General features: G+C 40.4%; 2 protein-coding genes across 7 annotated transcripts; both read left to right on the top strand.

The window, feature by feature from the left end:
- The first annotated feature begins 624 nt into the window (after window positions 1-624).
- pex5 (peroxisomal biogenesis factor 5) lies at window positions 625-15048 on the top strand. Of its 6 annotated transcripts, XM_058397228.1 has the most exons (18): window positions 625-878; window positions 1152-1237; window positions 1319-1391; window positions 2787-2943; window positions 3473-3511; window positions 6149-6266; window positions 6644-6787; window positions 8170-8260; window positions 8691-8781; window positions 9890-10012; window positions 10962-11045; window positions 11145-11264; window positions 11722-11865; window positions 11957-12027; window positions 12137-12358; window positions 12449-12614; window positions 13721-13878; window positions 14036-15048. In XM_058397228.1, the coding sequence occupies exons 4-18, from the start codon at window positions 2830-2832 to the stop codon at window positions 14274-14276; spliced, it is 1926 nt and encodes a 641-aa protein (XP_058253211.1). In that variant the 5' UTR covers window positions 625-878; window positions 1152-1237; window positions 1319-1391; window positions 2787-2829; the 3' UTR covers window positions 14277-15048. The 6 variants fall into 6 exon arrangements, with proteins under 6 accessions (XP_058253211.1, XP_058253235.1, XP_058253201.1 ...); XM_058397252.1 differs by lacking the exons at window positions 1152-1237; window positions 1319-1391 and adding an exon at window positions 10373-10486; XM_058397218.1 differs by lacking the exon at window positions 1152-1237.
- A 1070-nt stretch (window positions 15049-16118) lies between these two features.
- cdca3 (cell division cycle associated 3) lies at window positions 16119-20282 on the top strand. Its single transcript, XM_058400029.1, has 7 exons — window positions 16119-16317; window positions 16925-17071; window positions 17174-17291; window positions 17863-18470; window positions 18550-18856; window positions 18992-19071; window positions 19985-20282. The coding sequence occupies exons 2-7, from the start codon at window positions 16934-16936 to the stop codon at window positions 20075-20077; spliced, it is 1344 nt and encodes a 447-aa protein (XP_058256012.1). The 5' UTR covers window positions 16119-16317; window positions 16925-16933; the 3' UTR covers window positions 20078-20282.
- Window positions 20283-20315: the final 33 nt, after the last annotated feature.

The raw sequence follows: 20315 nt of genomic DNA, 5'->3' as shown, positions 1-20315 counted from the left end.
TGAAATACTAAAAGTACCAACAACCATGGCAACATTTTTTCCCTTTTTTTTTTTAATGATGTTTAGTATGAACTTTTGGTCATTATTTGGGTGATTTGATGCATTAGTTAAGAGAGAACTGAAAACTGCATGGATGTGTAGGTTCACAGGTGTTCCTAATAAAGTGGACGGTGAGTGTATACAGTGTGCAGAAAGAAAACCGAGATTCATTGTCACAGCAATTGGACTATATACCCTTAAGCATTATTGGACATCATAAAAATCGTGACTATATGTTTAAATGAATTATAGATGGATTTTCTCTGTCAGTGGTCAGGACCTCAGTGGACTTTGCTTCTTTGCGCAGCGTGACTTCAAGTTGCACAAAAAAAAACAACAATGACTTTTAAAAAAGCAAGCACAGAAATGTCATTTTCAACGCTGTAATATTTAACATACAACGTATTTCTGTTAGAGTCATATTAACCGTGGGCTAAAATATTTTTTATTTTAATCTTTAATAAACACATACTACAAAGACAGTACGTGCTGTCATTTTAAGAAGTTTGCGTAGTCTCGGCGTAACCTACGCACTATCTACACTCGCTGCGCTCCGGCCGCTGGCGCTCCGTGTGTTCGTGAATAGCATTTGTGAAGCGTTTGCTTCATGTAGCAGCTTCACCTCTTTCCTTGGGTCAAAGGGGAAGGTAAACATACAGATTTAGCCACATTTCATGACTCAGAAAAGGACGCGCTGCAGTTTACGGTCATATTCTTTCTTTTATCCGTGGCAGATATTTCGTTGCGTAGACTAGCAGTTAGTGAAAGCTGTGTATTACTCATATTAAGCAGCAGAGGAGCTGAGTTAACAGCCACATCGCCTGGACTATTGCGCAGCGGTGAGTCTTATGAGCTAGCTCAATAAACTAGCCGAATAGCTACATTTATATATGTTAGTGTTTTAGTTCATGCCTGTATAACTGTTCCTATTGTGTCAACCAACAAGGAAGACTAGTGTGTTTTGCTAAACCGGTTAGCTAGTTAAGCTACTAAACATTGCTAACTCTTGACTCTTTAAAGCACCTATTGATTATTAGCTAGCAATGGACATTGAGCCAGTGACATACCTGAGCCCACTAGTTTTTAGTAGATCTGTCTGTAAATCTGTACAGGTACAGTACTGATGTGTGTAACTAGCTGATGTAAGAAGTCGTACATGAAAATACACTGCATCTTAACAAAGGCTGTCAGATCACAGGTGACATCCACGATGCTTACATTATGTTAAAGTGTAAACAACTATGCAGTTTATTCACTGTTATTGGGCTTTATTTGACAGGACAAGCATATCAGTTGCTGATTGCATAAATATCTGAAGCAGGTGGTCTAGTGTACCTGAACACACAAAGGAAGTGAGTTCATTCAGCACATATAATCATACAATCGTTATTTCCACACCTAACAATACATTAGTAGCCATGGAGAAGTAACTTCTTCTGATACAAAAGTTTTGGGACATCTGCTTTTACATGCACATGAATATAATACGGGGCTGCAACTAGAACAGCTTCAACTCTTCCGGGAAGGCTTTCCACAAGGTTTAGGATTGTGTTTAATGTGAATTTTTGACCAATCCTCTAGAAGCGCATTTGTGAGGTCAGGCACTGATGTTGGACGAGAAGGTCTGGCTCGCAGTCTCCACTCTAATTCATCCCAAAGGTGTTCTATCAGGTTCTGTGCAGGACAGTCAAGTTCCTCCACACCAAACCCGCTCATCTACGTCTTTATGGACCTTGCTTTGTGCACTGGTGTGCAGTCATGTTGGAACAGGAAATCTCCAAACTGTTCCCACAAAGTTGGGGGCATGAAATTGTGCAAAAAGTCTTGGTATGCTGAAGCATTAAGAGTTCCTTTTTACTGAAACTAAAGGGTCAAGCCCAACCCCTGGAAAACAACACCTGAATTCAATGATTTGGAGGGGTGTCCCAAAACTTTCGGCAATATAGTGGAGCTATCTCTTGCAAGTGATGAGAAATATAATAAATATGTATAAGATTAATTCCGTTTCAGTATGCGTTGCAGGGGAGTTGCTTAGGGACTGTATATAGGTAATTGCATTGCACAGTAGAGAACAGAAGTTGCATCATGTGTGCTGCTGATCACAGTGATAATGCATTGCATACTAAAAAAATGTTCTTTACGGTTAATGAGTTGAACCGGTGGCCTCTGGGATGAAAACCATTCTCGTGTGTGGCTACTTTGACAGAAGTGACCGGGTTTGAGGTGAAAGCGATGACTTTCATGCTCATTAAATAGTGTGAGATACAGTATAGCCATGATCAGATTTTGCCATGAGTTCCTTTGTTACACTTCTTGAAGGAGTCCTCATATCGTGGTTCATTTCATAAGCATGAGGCATATTATCATTATTATTATCATTATTAATTATTTATAAATTATTATTATTTATTATTATTATTATACAAAGACATGAAAACACATTTTTCACCAGCTTTTGCAGCAGTCTTCTGGACTTCTCCTGTTGAGTGTCCACCTCTTAATAGGTTTCTGATTCCTTATTATCGGATTATGCAGCAGGTATTAATGCCAGTGGAAATTTAGATCCAGCAGATGAAGTGACTGATTGTTACGAAGACAATGATGTAAGCTCTTGTAATCAGATATTATATAAAGGACATACAGTATGAAGCTGTGAGGTATTCTGCTGGAGAGATATTTTCTTATAAGACTCACATGTTTTTAGTGTGTGTGTATTTTGCCATTAAGACTAGAAATTTTCTTCCTAGAAAATTCAAGGAGCTGTCAGAGCCGTCCTGACCCTGTGTTGCCATGGCGATGCGGGAGCTGGTAGAGGCGGAATGTGGGGGAGCCAATCCCCTCATGAAATTGACCAGTCATATGACCCAAGAAGGCGGGGCTTGGAGACATAGGTCAACACCCACTGTAAGTAGTTCTGCTGCATCCCAATTTTTGCTATGCATTAAAAGCATGTGTGCATTTTGTGAAGGAAAATGTAAGTGTGTAGCAAAAGTGTATGCAAGAACTGGGACGTACTAACACGTCGTGTAACAGAAGAGAGCGTTATTGCTTAGTTCCACACCCTGTCAGCGTAAACAAGCGTCTCATTTCAGCTTTTCTTCCTCCATTATTCCTTATATAATTAACACTGTCTAAATGAATCTCCTCATTATTTCATTATATTCCTTATATAATTCCTTTTATAATTAATACTACTATAACTACCATTAACTACTATTTAATATAGTATAATAATATTTAAGTATTAAATATTATTATTATTATTAAGTATTAGCTAACATTTAAACTATTAATTTTAACTACCATTCCTTTGATTGAGGGGTGTCCCAAAACTTTTGTCACTATATCGTATGTGGTCACTAGTTGGAATCAGTGTACTGAACACTCCATCATATGTCTCTGTTTGTCTCACTGTGACTATCTTTCCACTTAGATCCCCCCTACGCCGATTGAAATAGCCACAGAGGAAGAGGTATCTATACATTATATTGACATTAAAACATTACTGGATAATAATAATAATAAATCACCTCATTAATAAACAGTGTTTGACGTTCATGTGCTGAGAAGCCAAACACATATTTGCTATGTGAGATTTTGTTTTTGTGCATTTATGTAAAATTCTGATATGTTTTTGTGTTATCTTATTCTGTTTTGTGAAATTCCTTCAAATAGCTACCACATCACTTCCAATATTCATTCCTAAAACCCTCTGGTATCCATAATAATTAGTTAGACTAGACCTGTCCTCTTTGCTACTAGATAGGAACTCTTAGGGTACATCTCAGTCAGCTCCATAGCTCTCTAGGTGGTGAATCAATATATATATTGTGTACCGGAGTTTGTGCAAGTTCCAGTAACTACGTATGTAGTTGTTGTAAAACGTCAGCACCGGCATTAATCTCTACACACTTCAGAGACGCAAACAGACTTGAATTTAATGTACAGGGGTTGGACGATGAAACTGAAACGCCTGGTTTTAGACCACAATAATTTACTAGTATGGTGTAGGGCCTCCTTTTGCGGCCAATACAGCATCAATTCGTCTTGGGAATGACAGATGCAAGTCCTGCACAGTGGCCAGAGGGATTTTGAGCCATTCTTCTTGCAGAATAGTGGCCAGGTCACTACGTGATGCTGGTGGAGGAAAACGTTTCCTGACTCGCTCCTCCAAAACACCCCAAAGTGGCTCAATAATATTTAGATCTGGTGACTGTGCAGGCCATGGGAGATGTTCAACTTCACTTTCATGTTCATCAAACCACTCTGTCACCAGTCTTGCTGTGTGTATTGGTGCATTATCATCCTGATACACGGCACCGCCTTCAGGATACAATGTTTGAACCATTGGGTGCACATGGTCCTCCAGAATGGTTCGGTAGTCCTTGGCAGTGACGCGCCCATCTAGCACAAGTATTGGGCCTAGGGAATGTCATGATATTGCAGCCCAAACCATCACTGATCCACCTCCATGCTTCACTCTGGGCATGCAACAGTCTGGGTGGTACGCTTCTTTGGGGCTTCTCCACACCGTAACTCTCCCGGATGTGGGAAAGACAGTGAAGGTGTACTCATCAGAGAACAATACATGTTTCACATTTTCTACAGCCCAAGATTTTCACTGCTGGCACCATTGAAACCGACGTTTGGCATTGGCACGAGTGACCAGAGGTTTGGCTATAGCAGCCCGGCCATGTACATTGACCCTGTGGAGCTCCTGACGGACAGTTTTGGTGGAAACAGGAGAGTTGAGGTGCACATTTAATTCTGCAGTGAGTTGGGCAGCTGTGGTTTTATGTTTTTTGGATACAATCCGGGTTAGCACCCGGACATCCCTTTCAGACAGCTTCCTCTTGCGTCCACAGTTACTCCTGTTGGATGTGGTTCGTCCTTCTTGGTGGTATGCTGACATTACCCTGGATACCGTGGCTCTTGATACATCACAAAGACTTGCTGTCTTAGTCACAGATGCGCCAGCGAGACGTGCACCAACAATTTGTCCCCTGATATGTCACCCATAATGTTGTGTGCATTGCAATATTTTAAGCAAAACTTTGCTATTACTCTGCTAATTAAACCTTCACACTCTGCTCTTACTGGTGGAATGTGCAATCAATGAAGATTGGCCACCAGGCTGGTCAAATTTAGCCATGAAACCTCCAACACTAAATTGGCCAGTGTTTCAGTTTCATTGTCCAACCCCTGTAGTTGTTTATGTATAACGTTTCTCACTTCCAGTCATCTCTGAGGCTGTTTCAGGTGCCAGTGAACCGCAGTATGTGCGCTTGCCTCAGGCGAATGATGTTGGTTAGCTTTCTTTCACACATTTCTGTCATGGTGCTTCAAGCAGAATTGTAGGCTAGCTAGGGGCTTTTTTTTCATTTTTTAGAACCATTAAACACTTAAAAGTTTGGATATAATAGAACCGTACATTAAATATCAAATAAAGTAAAAAACTCGCTAATGTAAGTAATCACGTTAGAGCTACAACAGTGATACCAAGCTACTTACCTTACATTTGTAGAAGTTGGCTGACATTCTGTCATCTTCATTTTTTTGAGCTGAGAGGCTTCAGTAAATATGTTGTCACTTCCAGAAAGGAAACCTAGTGAGCACTGATGCTTCTTTGTTTTTACAGTGCATTGTAGGTTTTTTTTTAAAATAAAGAGATCACTGGAAGGATTTTTTGCTGATTGAGACACAATAAGATATTTAGATAAGATAATCCTTTTTTTGTCCCACAACAGGGAAATTTGCATTGTCACAGGAGCATAGGCAGAGCAGCTAAAGAAACAGATCAGGATATAAATATAAAAATATCAACAAACAATTCTTATAGGATTTTAAATATCCCTACCTTATTGCACTATTACCATATGAGATGGGGGATTCCAAAGGATTTATTGTCCAGTTAGTAGTCGGATCTACTGGGAGCAGTTGTCTCACAGGAGCAGGGAGGAAGAACCTGTGGTACCGCTCCTTTACACATTTTGGGTGAAGCATCCTGCAATTGCAGGAGCCCAGAGTCATCAGAGTTTCATGCGTATTGTGTGTGAATATGGTGTCTGATGTGTCCCTGTATCATTTCCTGTAACTTGTTTAATTCCAGCTGGTCAATGAGTTTCTACAGGCACCCCCACGCCCTCCCCACAGTTTTGACATGGGTCAGCTTTTGGAAGAAATGCAGCAAATTGACCAACAGAGCTACAGACAGGCCCCACAAAGAGGTAACACTCTTACACACACACACACACACACACGTGATGCTGAACAGTATTTTAACTCACAACTCAGCAGAGTCAGTAGTGAAGCCTGCACAAATCACCATCCTTTCATTTCAGTCTCAGGTTTAATTGTAGCTGCCATGTTGCCTCTGTGTGCCTCTGTTTGACAGCAAGCACATCCTGGAGGCAAGATATCATATTTCTGACATAGGGTCACATTGTTAACTAACACTATTTATAGTAAAGTTAAAAACATAAAGACATCATCATTTTGTTCTCTATTAAAAGCCACAGCTCAGCATTCTCTTCAGATCAATTGCCATTATAGTACTACTCGAACATGATGTAAGGTGTAAGATGTTAAAACTTTCTGCCTGCAGCTCCAGACGTAGCCGCATTGGCACTATCGGGTGACTGGGCAGCAGAGTTCCTGTCTGGCGCTGACTCTGCAGTCTCTCCAGCCCAGGCAGGCTTTGATGCAGCAGACGCTGACTGGACCAGAGAATTCATTAACGAAGTGGCAGGTTAGTCATCTTACAGCTTGTCTTTGGCTCCTGTCCTACATTTATAGAATGAAAAAGCATATTTATATGCATTACAGTGATTGATATAGGGTCAGATGAAGATTAAATGTGTGGAAATTAATTATTAATAAATTTAATAACCATACTACATTTTACAGGGTTAGCATAACTGATTTGAGGCAATGAATGTGGTCACACTCCTATTCAGTGTTGCACTTTATTGCTAGATGTTTCCAGACACCTGACAGTCACGTCCACAGCTCCGTATGTGCTTGTTGAACATCACATTCCTGATGTAGTCCCACCTTTGCTGCTGTAACGGCGTCCACATTTCTGGGAAGGTTTTCTATAGGGATTTGTCCATTCAGCCACAAGAGCATTAGTAATGTCAGGAAATGATTAGGTCAGGTGAGGAGGCCTGATGTGCAGTCAGCATTCCATGTGCAGGCTACTCAAGTTTTTTTCTTCTCTCGAATCTCGGCACACTATGTCTTTATAAACCTCACTTTGTGCATAGGGGTATTGCCATGCTGGAACAGGTTTGGGCCTTTTATTAAGCTACAGCCTACCTAGACGTTCTAGACAATTCTGTGCTTCTGACATTGTGGTGAGGTTTTTGGGTTTGTTTTTTCTTTCTATAAAACGAGTGTTTTACTAAGAGATTACACTTACAAAGGTTTATCTTGAAAACATACGATTTTGGTGCATCAAGAATCAAAAGGTCAGATTGGAATTTGCCAAAAGAATTACAGAGATGTGGCACAACATTTCTGGAACCGAGATTAACCTCTACCAAAGTCATGGAAGAAAAAAAAAGGCTCACGATCCAAAACATATGAGCTTAATGGAAAAGCATGGTGAGGTAGTGTCATGGCTTGTGATTGGACTGATGGACAGATGATGCAACTCATGATTCAGCAGCAGACGTCTACAGAACATATTTGTCTGTGAATTCATTCCATGGAAATGAGAGTAACTTTATCACGCAGCAAGACAATGGTCCTTAACACACTGCCAACACAACAAAGAACTTCATCAGAGAAAAAAGTTTAAGATTTTTTGATTGGCCAGGTCAATCAGTTGATGGCTTGATACAGCTATTGGAAGCAAGGACTATCTGTTCCAGTGTTTTTGCAAAAAATTGTTGATCTGACTCCAAAGGTGCAATGTTCTACATTTGAAGGTGCAATTTTTTTACAATTAAAACAGAAATTCTGATATATTATCTCATATTCATCTACGTCTTTTGATTAAAAACCCAAAGGTGTATAGCAAAAACAAATGAATTAGCCTTAGTAGTTTCAATAATAATTAATATACACTGATCAGTCATTACATTAAAACCAATCTTCACTCTCCATCTCTTTCTGTGTTTGTCCCAGACCCTGGGCGATGGGCTGAAGAGTACCTGGAACAGTCAGAGGAGAAGCTGTGGTTGGGAGATCTAGGAGAGAAGGAACAAGAGAGAGAATGGTGAGAGACTTTATTAAATGGAAATATGTGGAAGGCTGAGAGAATGTAATAAATTTTAGAAAGCGTTAACTCGAATAAGTCAAGGTCAGAAAACATTGCTCGGCATTTACAATGAAATGCAGAGCCACTTTTCAAAAGAATGAGAGAATTTTAACCTTGAGGCTTAGAAGAGTAATATAAGCAGAACAGTCGGTTGGTAGTTGCGTGGATCGTGTCCTTGGCAAATAAGTATGGCATGAAACTTGAATAAAGGAGAAAAAAAAATTACCAGAGTTCTTAATTAGTCTATGAGAATGTCTGAAGTAGCTGTGAATATCAGTCTTAATGACCTTCAGATGTATTTGATAGCAGTGTTTTTTGTTACATATCAGTGTGAAGGTGAAACCCTAATTTTCTCTAATACATTATAATTTTTTTAATAACCCATTAGGACAAAAGAGTACCAACCAGGGGAGGAGCTGAAGCAAACAGCTAATGAACTTCTTGCAAAGGTTGATGACCCAAAGCTGCAAAACACAGAGGTGAGCCACTGCTTTTAATCTGCTGGCTTTTGCTGTGTGCTTTTTCTTCTGCACCTTTCATGTATTTAGGAATACTTTATTTGAATCTGTAAAACAGTTTTTAATTTTTCAATTCAATTTTCCATTTTATAACTGCAGCTTACACTTATAAACTCTGAAATATTTAGCCCATGCTACTATAATGGATGTAGGCTACCAGTCAAAATCTTTGGACATGCTGGACTGAATATGCGTGTAGTCATTGTATTCCACAATAATATGAACATCTGTACACATGCACAGTCGCACCATTATCCAATAAATCAATCACGTGGCAGCGACACAAGGTATAAAATCATACAGGTACAGTTCAAAGACTTAGTTCAATTTCACATCAGATATTAGAGTGGGGGGATTTTCACTCACTGCGGTCTCTAGAGTACAGAAATGTCTTGTTAATGATAGAGGTGAGACTACATCTAGATTGGGTTGAGCTGACAGGAAGACTGTGGTAACTCAAATAACCACTCTTTACATCCGTGATAAGCAGAGAAGTATCTCAGAACGCACACAACATGGATCATCAGGCCAAAGGGCTACACAAATTGAAGACTGAATTTTACATTTGTACATAGTGTATCTCTACAATCCTCTTTGTAGCCTGTCACAGCTATATGAATCCAGTTATGTACTTCAGCATCACAATAAAACTATGTAGGAATTTTTTGTTGTTGTTGTTTGTTTTTGTTTGTTTGTTTTTATGAATTAATTACTTTTTTTTGCCCATATGCATATTAATTTTGAGTGACTTGTAAAAGAACCCTTCAGCCAAAGTGCTGGTTTTTTGTGAAGCTGCTCCTCGCTTGTTATGCCCCCCTCCTATTTTCATGTTAAATTCATTTCCATTCTCTATTTTACTTTGCATTTTGTCATTGCTTTTCTTAGTAGCTTAAAATTTCAGTGTTTCTCTGGAGTCCTGCTTGTATTGCTTTGCTGTGTGATTAGCATTGTCATGGCAACATCAGTATATCAGGATGTGTGTCTGTTCAACACGTCTTGACTGAATTCCCCTGTGTGCGCAACGAGCTGTAGGAGAGTAACGGCCATTATTATTGTTGTCATTGTGCAGTTCCTGCAATTTGTTAGGCAGATTGGCGAGGGCAGTGTGACTGTGGAGGACAGAGCAGGAAAGCAGCTCGCTGATAAAGCACAGGCCAGGGAGGCACAGAACTGGGTGTCCAGCTTCACGCAGGTACGAGCCCTATCCAAACTCATAAAGAGGGCATGTGCAGCCTGCAGCCATTCGAGCTCATGCTGTTTAGTGTGAATTAAAACGATTAGACAAAGCCCCTTGCCTTGTACATCTGTCACAAGTAACATCTTTCTCTGGTTTTTAAGTAATAAACTACGTTTATTACTTAAAATTCTCCCTCAGCTATAATACACTGACATGCCACTTTTAGGAGTTATTACTGTAACATGTGCTTTGTCTGTCTGGCTTCTTTTTGACCCATTTACCTCAGTCCATACTTAAATATAACTCCACAATGAACCCAATACCAAACCCATAACACACCTGTCCCTCCCACCTGCCCCCATAATGGCTGCACAGTTCCTGAAGGAATCAGGGGGAGGGACTGTACAAGTGGAAACTCAAGAGTGCAGAGAGAAGAATGACCAAGCTAAAGCTAAACAGGCAGAACAGTGGGCTAATCTCATCAGTCAGGTATGACCCCTGCTGCTTGGCAACGTAAATACAGTGGTCCTTTTTTTAATTTGTCTCTAATATGCTGGGGTCCATTTCTCAACATTTATTTTTTCATTTATTTATTTGTTTATCTTTACATGTTTGCCGTTTTATAGTTCCTTTGCTGTCGCTTTACTCTTTGTGCTTCCTTGATGCAAGCCATTTTGCTATCGCTTGCATTTTTTCAAGGCAAATCCGCACAAAATGGCTGCCTTTCATTAGATCCACTCAGTTCTTCAAAGCACAGTAACACTGCTTGACTTTTCATTTAAGGGCAGGCACCTCTATAGATATGTAGCAAGAAAGATTAATGAGGGTAAGATGCTTTCTCTTCTAGGCAGTTCCTTTTCTTTCTTGTCCTCATTTACCTTTTCCTTGTTCCCATCATCCCCATGTGTAAGTGGTACAAGTTGGTTATAATGCATTATAAAGACCATCTGGTTCCCTTCCTCAGGTATCGGAAGAGTCTGCCGAGTCCTGGGTAGATGAGTTCACTTCTGCCGGTCCTGATTTTCAGCAGGCTAAAGCTGCTGTGGAGGTATTTGAGCACATGTTTGCATTTATTTTATTTTTAGTAAATGTAGCAACAATTAAAGTGTGTTAACAATTGTGTGTGTGCATTTGGGTATTCACTCAGAGTGATATCGATTTCTGGGAGAAGCTGCAGGAGGAGTGGGAAGAGATGGCTAAGAGAGACGCTGAGGCTCATCCCTGGCTGTCTGACTTTGACCAGCTGCTCAGCACGTCATATGACAAGGTAGCCATGTAAACCTACACAAAAAAAATTCTCCATTCTCATATTCGTCGTACAATTTCAGTCCCATAGAAACCATTTTACTCTGTGGTTTGTCACAGGCTTGTAGTTCCTGATTAGAAATGTGTGTTATGTACTTTGTATGTATGTAGGAGATACATACATGTAGATCTTGCATACATGTATCCAATAATAACATAGATACATTGTTCATATTTTAAACATCTGAAGCTTTAAGCCTTAATACTGGTGGAAATATCCAACACTATATGCATGTTTTATTTCTTTGAACCTAATATGACTTTATTAGTTTTGTCTAATGCCTTCATATCATTTCTCTATGACATAAGTTGAGGTATGGATACTGTGGATGCTCTCTCTTTTCTAAACACGCTCACAGCCAGTGTGCAGTACACTGTATCTATTAACCTGTGTGCTTGATTTACTGTCTGTTTCTCAGGGTTATCAGTTTGAGGAAGAGAATCCGTACTTGTCCCATGAGGACCCGCTGACAGAAGGAGTGAAGAGAATGGAAGCTGGGGACATCCCTGGAGCTGTGCGCCTGTTTGAGAGTGCGGTGCAGAGAGAACCAGACAACCAGCTGGTTAGTCATCTGTCTACTTTGCTTATCAGTTATCTCTATCTCTCTGTACGTACCTCTGCAAATGAGATGTTTTGTTTCTGTTATGCCTCAGGCCTGGCAGTATCTGGGAACATGCCAAGCAGAGAACGAGCAAGAGTTTGCAGCCATCAGTGCCCTCCGCAGGTCAGTGAAGATACACACACTTTTACAAACTGCTTATTTGTTGTCTTGTTTTGTCTTGTCTTCTGACTGCATAATATTTATTGCTATATTTATACTGTTTTATCTTCAGGTGTATAGAGCTGAAGAACGACAATTTAACAGCTCTCATGGCTCTAGCAGTAAGCTTCACCAACGAATCACTTCACCGGCAAGCCTGCGAGACACTTCGTGATTGGTTGAGACACAATCCAAAGTACCGGCATATTCTTGAGCAGAGGGACAGGGAGAAGGAGAGGGAAAGTGTTCAAGAGAGAGAGAAGGAGAGGGAGAGATTTGGATCACTGCTGCCAGAGTATAGAGATTTTAATGCTTTTGTTCCAAGATAGTGGACTCTGGGTAAAGTGTGGAAGTGATATCGAAATGCTTTTTTTTTGTCTCTCAGGGCTCTGTTTAATGAGGTGCAGTCTTTGTTTCTGAGTGCGGCGGCTGCAGATCCGACACGGGTCGACCCTCAGCTGCAGTGTGGTCTTGGAGTTCTCTTCAACTTGAGTGGAGAGTATGACAAGGCTGTGGACTGTTTTACTGCTGCCTTGTCCGTTACTCCACAGGTAGACACACACACACACACACATATATTATAGTATTCACGAGGACCAAATCATTAAAATGCATGCGTTCCCTTCATTTTTAGTCTACAGGCTGTGTAACAACGTGCTTAGAAACTACTTTTCTGCCTCCTCATCTATTTTTGTTGGTGTTAACTTATGAACAACGCTCGAGAAGTGTTCAGTGTTCATATCAGCCATTTTCTCATCTGTGTGTAGCAGTAAAGCCACATCATCAGCAAGCAACACAAAGACAGGCCAACATGTGACATTTGCATTGAGATAAAGTATTTGGTGGTAAAGTGACAAATCCAGTTGGAATGGAAAGGCTGGAATGAATTCCTCTTACCAGTCTTACATTTCAGATTTTCCATCATTCCTGGAATCCTTAACTCAAACAATATTAGTCAGTACCTGCATTTGGCTGCCATTCCTCTGCATCTGGTGCTGGAATGGAATAAAAAATATTGAATGAAATGTGTAGTAGAGTACATACATTTTGGCTATGCGCACACACACATTCACACACTCATTCACACCTACAGGGAAATTTAGTGCAGTACCTACTGGCATGTTATTTGGGTGGGAGGAGAACTTGGAGGAAACCTGTTTACATTTACATTTGTTATTTAGATGACACTTTTATCCTATGTAACTAAAAATTAAGATAAACAGATGAAAATTAAGGTCCAGAGCCATCATCACTGAATCAGAGCCTCATTGAACTGCTGAGTAACAAGCACAATGAAGGACAAAGTACCTTTACCCCAAACAAATTAGCAACACAACAGGGTAAGCCGGCACCAGTATGGAGCCCAAAATCTCTCACTCTTATAAAATTGCTATCCTGCTGTTATTTATAAACTAAATCTTAACAAAGCTGTAACTGTGAGCATAATCATAGTCTAATTTTATTCAGTGTTTTTGCACATTTTTATTTTGGAAATAAACTTGATAAATTTGTCCTAGATTTTTGGATTTTCTGTTTTGTGAGTCACGGGTATAAACAGATAAATATATACACTGTTTTACTCTGCCCCAGTGGAGACTGCTCTATTCTGCCAAGCAGTTTGTTTCCAATGTCTCAGTCTGTTCTAATTTACTTGCAGGATTATTTGTTGTGGAATAAATTAGGAGCTACTCTAGCTAACGGAAATCGCTCTGAGGAGGCTGTTGCTGCTTACAGAAGGGCGCTTGAGCTGCAGCCTGGGTTTGTGCGTAGCCGTTACAATCTGGGCATTAGCTGTGTTAATCTGGGAGCTCACAGGTAAGTGTATGTTTCGTTATGTATGTATGTATGTAATGTATGTATGTATGTATGTATGTATGTATGTATGTATGTATGTACAAATCAGCTTGTACTTATTGTAATCACTGTCCTTCCTGCTTCTCCTTTTCCATGTGTTGCTCGGTGTCTGTCTCAGGGAAGCGGTGGAGCATTTCCTGGAGGCACTCTCTCTTCAGAGGCAGGCCGCTGGTGACGTGGACGGAGGTGCGAGTCGGGCACCGGGCTCTGCCACCACCGTAATGTCGGACAATATCTGGTCCACTCTGCGTATGGCACTGAGCATGATGGGCGAGAGTTCGTTGTATACAGCCGCTGACCGGCGAGATCTGGACACACTGCTGGCACACTTCTGCCAGAGGGACGGAGAGACGGATTGAAGGAGGGTGAAGGGAAAGGAGTGGAGGGAGTTGGTAGCATGCGAGTGTGGAGAGATGTGTTTCGGAAGTACAGAAGAATAGTTGAAAGAAGAAAGAGAGTCCTTGGAGAGATGGACGACAAGAACAAAGAGGAAGGAAGGAATCTAACGAGTGTGAAACACTCAACACATGCACTTAATGCTCTGAATGGACAGATAGGCTAGTGATAATTGATGGCAATTCTTGAGAAATGGGTGTAACATTGAAAATGCTACATCATTACATTTACGTTATTCAGAGCTCTACAGAACTGAATTCGAAGTTCTTGTGCACAGAGTCCGTGGTGTTTTTTCTCATTTTGTTAATCATTGATATGGTATGTTGTGACTACATTCCAACTACTTGAGGACAGTTGTTTCACTAAAAAGAGGTTTGCCTCTATTTCAAGTACTGAGCATGTGTATGACTTTGGGAAGATCAGAGAATAAAGAGACCGGTTTATGTGTGATATTTTATGAAGCACTACTAACCATGATTTGTAAGACACAGTGTAGAGACGGTAGTTATTGTCAGCAAGAAAATAATGATTAAAGGAAGAGAAACCATGAGGATGCATGTTCGCCATTTCTCCTTTGCTCCTTTATCTAGTTTGATAAATAATCCTGCTGTAAATTAACTTGCTTAATTGTAAATGCTGCCATCTTGTGTACCATAATTGTATTATTATTATTTGAATATAGCCAACCGACTGTACGATTATATATGTAACCCAAGCAATAAAACTTTGAATTAATGATCGTTTATCTTTGTGTATATATTATTATTTTGTTATAGCTTAAAAATGTAAAAGTAAAAAATAATAGATAGTCAGAAAGAAAAGAAAGAAAATCAATCATTTTCAACAAGCCATCATGGTCTTTTATATATATATATATTGGCAAATGTTTTGGGACACCTCACCAAATCCCTGAAATCAGGTGTTGTTTTTGGGGGTTGGGCTTGGCCCCTTAGTTCCAGTGAAAGGAACTCTTAATGTTTCAGCATACCAAGACATTTTGGACAATTTCATGATCCTAACTTTGTGGGAACAGTTTGGGGATGGCCTTTCCCTGTTCCAGTATGACTGCGCACCAGTACACAAAGCAAGGTCCATAAAGACATGTATTAGACAGTTTGGTGTGCAGGAACTTGACTAGAACACCTTTGGGATGAATTAGAGTAGAGACTGCCAGCCAGGCCTTCTCATCCAACATCAGTGCCTGAGCTCACAAATCTGGAATGATCCACATAAACACACTCCTAAATCTTGTGGAAAGCCTTCCCAGAAGAGTTGAAGTTGTTATAGGTGCAAACGGCGAGCCAGCTCCATATTAAACTCATGTGCATGTAAAGGCAGACGTGGCCTGGCTCACAGTCTCCGCTCTAATTCATCCCAAAGGTGGTCTGTCAGGTTGAGGTCAGGACTCTGTGCAGGACAGTCAAGTTCCTCCACACCAAACTCACTCGTCCATGTGTTGATGGACCTTGCTTTGTGCACTGGTGTGCAGTCATGTTGGAACAGGAAGGGGTCATCCCCAAACTGTTCCACAAAGTTAGGAGTAGGAAATTGTACAAAGTATCTTGGTATGCTGAAACATTAAGAGTTCCTTATTACTGGAACTAAGGGGCCAAGCCCAACCCCTGAATTCTGAATTCAATCTATCTATCTATCATTTACACTCAGTAGGCGGTAGTGCTATATTTCAAATCATTTTAAACTCCCAATGAATGGGAAACTCTTAGCCAATCAGTGAGGCGGACACCGGCACATGCGCGGCCTCCCATTGGCTGGTTTGAAAATTGCCGCAAATGCACTGCACGCGATTTAAATAGTCTCGTTGTGTGTTTGTGAGCAGAGAGACAGAAGCTGGGATTAGTGCAGCGGTTCGACGACAACTTCACATATTCGTCTCTTGGCTTTTTTACAGATTTGCGATTCACTTTACGAGGTGTAAAAAGCGGTGCTTACTTTGAGAAGTGTTACTGAGGGGAAAAAAGTTGCTGTGGAACACAGTAGATTCAGGTGGGTCTTGAGACTTGTGTTATTTACTCGTGTACTAACTTGTTTGCTAAAACTATAAACTTCATTTAGGTTAACGGTGTGGTGGCTAACAAAGACCTCTCATTTATTTATTTATATTTTTACATGTATTCCTCTCTTGTTGTAAATATACAGAACTAGTAAAGTTCCTGGTCAGCTAGCCGCGTGTGATTCCAGCCCTAGCTAGCTTTATTCATGTTGTTATCTGGCTTGCTAACTGCGGAACGGAAAGAGCTCGTGAGCAACAATGTCGCGCGAGCAGAATTTCGCCTTATGCATGTTTTATTTGTCAGAGCTGCTGTTTAATGACATTAAGCACCTAGTAATTATGTCCAGGCCTTTTTTTTTAACTATTTAGTCAGCAATAGTTTTTGTTTCCTATAAAGTTAGCTTATTCCGGTGTTTTATTGTGTCTTGCACAATATAGACCACATACCTCACACAAGTCTGTACAGTTCTGTGTAAAATGTGTCCATGACAATTTTATAACCCTCATCCTTTGTTGCATATATATATATATATATATAATCTCAATCATATGTTAATTCTGCATGAAAACACATCATTTTTCCCCTTATCTTTGAAACAGAAGCTGAGCATGGGTACCAGTGAGAGTAAGATGGCTGTGGCATCCACACCCAAGCCAGATCCAATCCAGCGGCTCAGGAATCAATGCTTAGCCCAGCTCGCAGACCCTCGATCTCCCTCCTGCGGGATCAGCCGCACACCAATACAGGTAATACTTAGTCAACTGTTATTTAGTGTTCTTCTGTAATTGGATATTAACTGGATTTCATATCCCTGTTGCTGTGAACGTTTGTGACATTTTGTGTTGCAGGTGAGTGGTGCAACGTCTACAGTCCAAGAGGTTCAGGAGAGAGTCGGCCCCGTGTTTGTTGATCCACGATCACCTACAGCTGGCATTGTTCGCACTCCCCTAAAGGACAGTGTGAAAGGTAAATTACCATGATGAAAAGTATAACCAAATCAAGCCAGACATGATCTCTAATGAGAATACACATCTACAGATGCCACTGAAATGGTTTTACTTAATGGTGGTTAGGCAGGAAGAAACTCTTTCAAGTTTGAAAACCAATCCAACATTTGAAGGTGAACTAGCCGGAATTACTGAGAGTTGGATTGGGAAAGTGTAGTGTTTGCTTTGGTTCTCATCAAAATTCACAAGTTTTGGAAAGACTGTTTTGAAGTTTTGTTTTCCAGTTAGATATCTCTTCTGGTTTCATGAATCACTAAGCAGTAAGCCTGATAAGTGGTTTGTTTTACTTAAAGCTAGATGGGAATTGCAAATTGTCTAGCAGGAGCTTAATTTTTTTTTTTTTTCGAGACAATTTCCATAAATCTATTATCACAGCTGAAATATTGCACAGCAGCATCTATTACTCTTGGTGTTTTTATCTTTCCCCAATTATGTTTTAAAAAACAAACACGTCTTATAACTTTTAGAATATGTAATGTAGGGGAAAACCAGATTTTGCTCTAAAACTTGTCTTCCTATGTCTCTTGCAGTAACTGTCAGCTCACTGGCTCGTCGACTGAGCACATTCTTCCTCAATGATGTGATGGTTGGAGACTCTGCACCTACTCCGTTCCCACCTGTGTCCTTAGCTGAACATCACAGCATGCCTAGTGTAGAGCAGCAAGATGAGCTGAGCTCCAAAGAGCCCCTCCTCCCACCTCATTCCTGTGACTCTCTTAGTGGGCCCATCAAATGCCCATCTACTTTGGCAGATTGCAGCTCTTCCATGGGTTACGGCTCCTTCTGCAGCAGTCCATTTGTGGTGATCGGTGAGGTTCAGGTAGAGGGTGGGACAGATGCTGACACCACTATTGATGAGGCTGAGGAGGCTGTCCTTCTGGGTGAGTCTCCCCTCAAGCGGGAGCTCAGTCTCAGCATGCTCGGCTGCCGCGAGGGTGTTTACTCGCCAGAGTTCTTTCCCTCAGCTGAGGAGCGTCCTTCCACTCCTCTTCCTCCATTTGAGGACAGGCAAGATGTGGATCACTCCTATGTACACCCTTGCATTACCTGTAAGCCTGTACAGTCTGCTCTTGTTCCAGTCCAAGAAGCCATCTTGCCACCAAGCACTACTGACACTCCACAGTCACCTGAGCAGGAGGTATATTTTCTCTTAAGAGCAGGAAATTTTATATTGTCTTTGAAACCTTTTTTTTAAACATGTTCCCTTTTGTTCCCAGATTGTTGTGGAAGAAATTGCTATAGCGCCAGAGCAAGGTCTACAACAGAAGTCGATGTCTGCCAATTCTGAGCCAACCAAGAGTGAAGTCCTGGTGCCTGCTATAACATTCCCCAAGTTTGATACCCGCAGCCCGAGCCAGGCTATATTTAAACCCCAGTGGCTGGGAGTAGGATTTGGAGCATCAGGTGTCCGTGCAAGAGGAGTTCAGAACCGTGTGAGAGGAACCTCCTCCCCCCTGTCCACCCGCAGACCAACTACTGATGAGAATGAGAATAAGGTTGTGCTCAACAAGCAAAAGCAGAGAGGTAAGTTGCTTTTGTCATGCAAACATTTGCTTACTTATTTTATTTTTGATTATATTCTGTGATGCTTTGTTGTGAAATTCTTTAGATTAGCTTGGTGATTGATGCCACTAATGAGGTGTTTCCTCTCTGTTTTAGGCAAAACACTTATTGGTGAAGGCAGATCTCCTCTGCAGATCCTCAAAGAAACCAATTCGCCCAGAAAGAACACTACACAGGTTTTTCCTTTATTCCTTGTATTTGTCTCTCTTTAAGCACATTGTCAGTCAGCCACATCTACATTATACATCCTCCTATAAGAATTCTGTGCAGATTGTAGGACCAGATGGAAAAACATTGACAGTATTTAAATTCTTGTCAAACAAATTATAAGGCAGCAATATACTTAAACCAGAGCTTAAAATAGAGCTTTATTCTTTTTCTTTATTTTTAATATAGATATAATACAATGTCCTTTTCAGTATCTGTTAATGCCCTGATTAAAATATGTATTATCATTTTTAATCTTATCACGATGCCATTGGAAACACTAAAAAACAATTGAACCAGAATGGCAATGTGCAGAACATAACTATTAAACACCCTAAAGTTTCAGTCTTTCACAGGAGTCGCAGAAGTTAACGCAAAATCAAGCAAACTCCATGACGTACTTCATGAGAAGCTTTCAGATTTTTATAATTTCCCCAGATATTCCATAGATTTGGTCCAAGATTCATTGTGTGATCTCGCAACTTGCCTTCAGCCGAAAGCCGGCTTCCATTTGCGTCTGTCGAACATGAGTAAAGCTATCATAGAAAGAAATTTCATATACATCTTTAACTGGTCACTGGTTTAAATGCCTGCAATTTTACCAATTCTTTTTCTGCAAAAAAGCACAAACAACTCTAAGTTGCATCACAAAAAACCAGCAGCTAAATCAAGCATTTTGATTGCAAAAATCCTGTAGAGTTATGAGTGGCAGTTCTGCTCAAATGTTATAATTGCTGACATACGATCCATCTCGCCAGAGTGGGATTAGTTTAGTTGTCCAAATGAAAGATGAAAATGGTATTTTATTTACCCATTCCATGACTCATTTAAAAAAAAAACAAACAAAAAAAAAAACTCAGACATTGTCTCTCTTCTGTGCAGATGAAGATGAAGGTTTCTACTCCAGAGAAACAGAGGTTTGGCCAAATGGACAGAAGAGCCCTCATTCTTTCTCTGGACAAAGAGAACCAGTGAAGGACGTGAACTGGACTACATTTATAAGCAAACACTCTGTACATAGAGCTCAGATTCTTTCTCAGAAAGCAGCTGTACAGTAAATGTAAACTTTGTGTGTGCCCTATGTGGATGTAATTTTACATTCCTTTTCTACATTATCTTTTCAATGTCTTCCTTATTTCCTTAAAAATTTGTAAATAAAATCAAAATTATTTTAATTTTACTGTTTTTGCCCATATTGTCAGTTTGTTTGTAC

The sequence above is a fragment of the Hemibagrus wyckioides genome, linkage group LG01, assembly GCF_019097595.1.
Source record: "Hemibagrus wyckioides isolate EC202008001 linkage group LG01, SWU_Hwy_1.0, whole genome shotgun sequence".
In the NCBI taxonomy this organism is placed as follows: Eukaryota; Metazoa; Chordata; class Actinopteri; order Siluriformes; family Bagridae; genus Hemibagrus; species Hemibagrus wyckioides.
The sequence above is the reverse complement of the archived record's forward strand: the minus strand, read 5'-3'. Positions and strand labels throughout refer to the sequence as shown.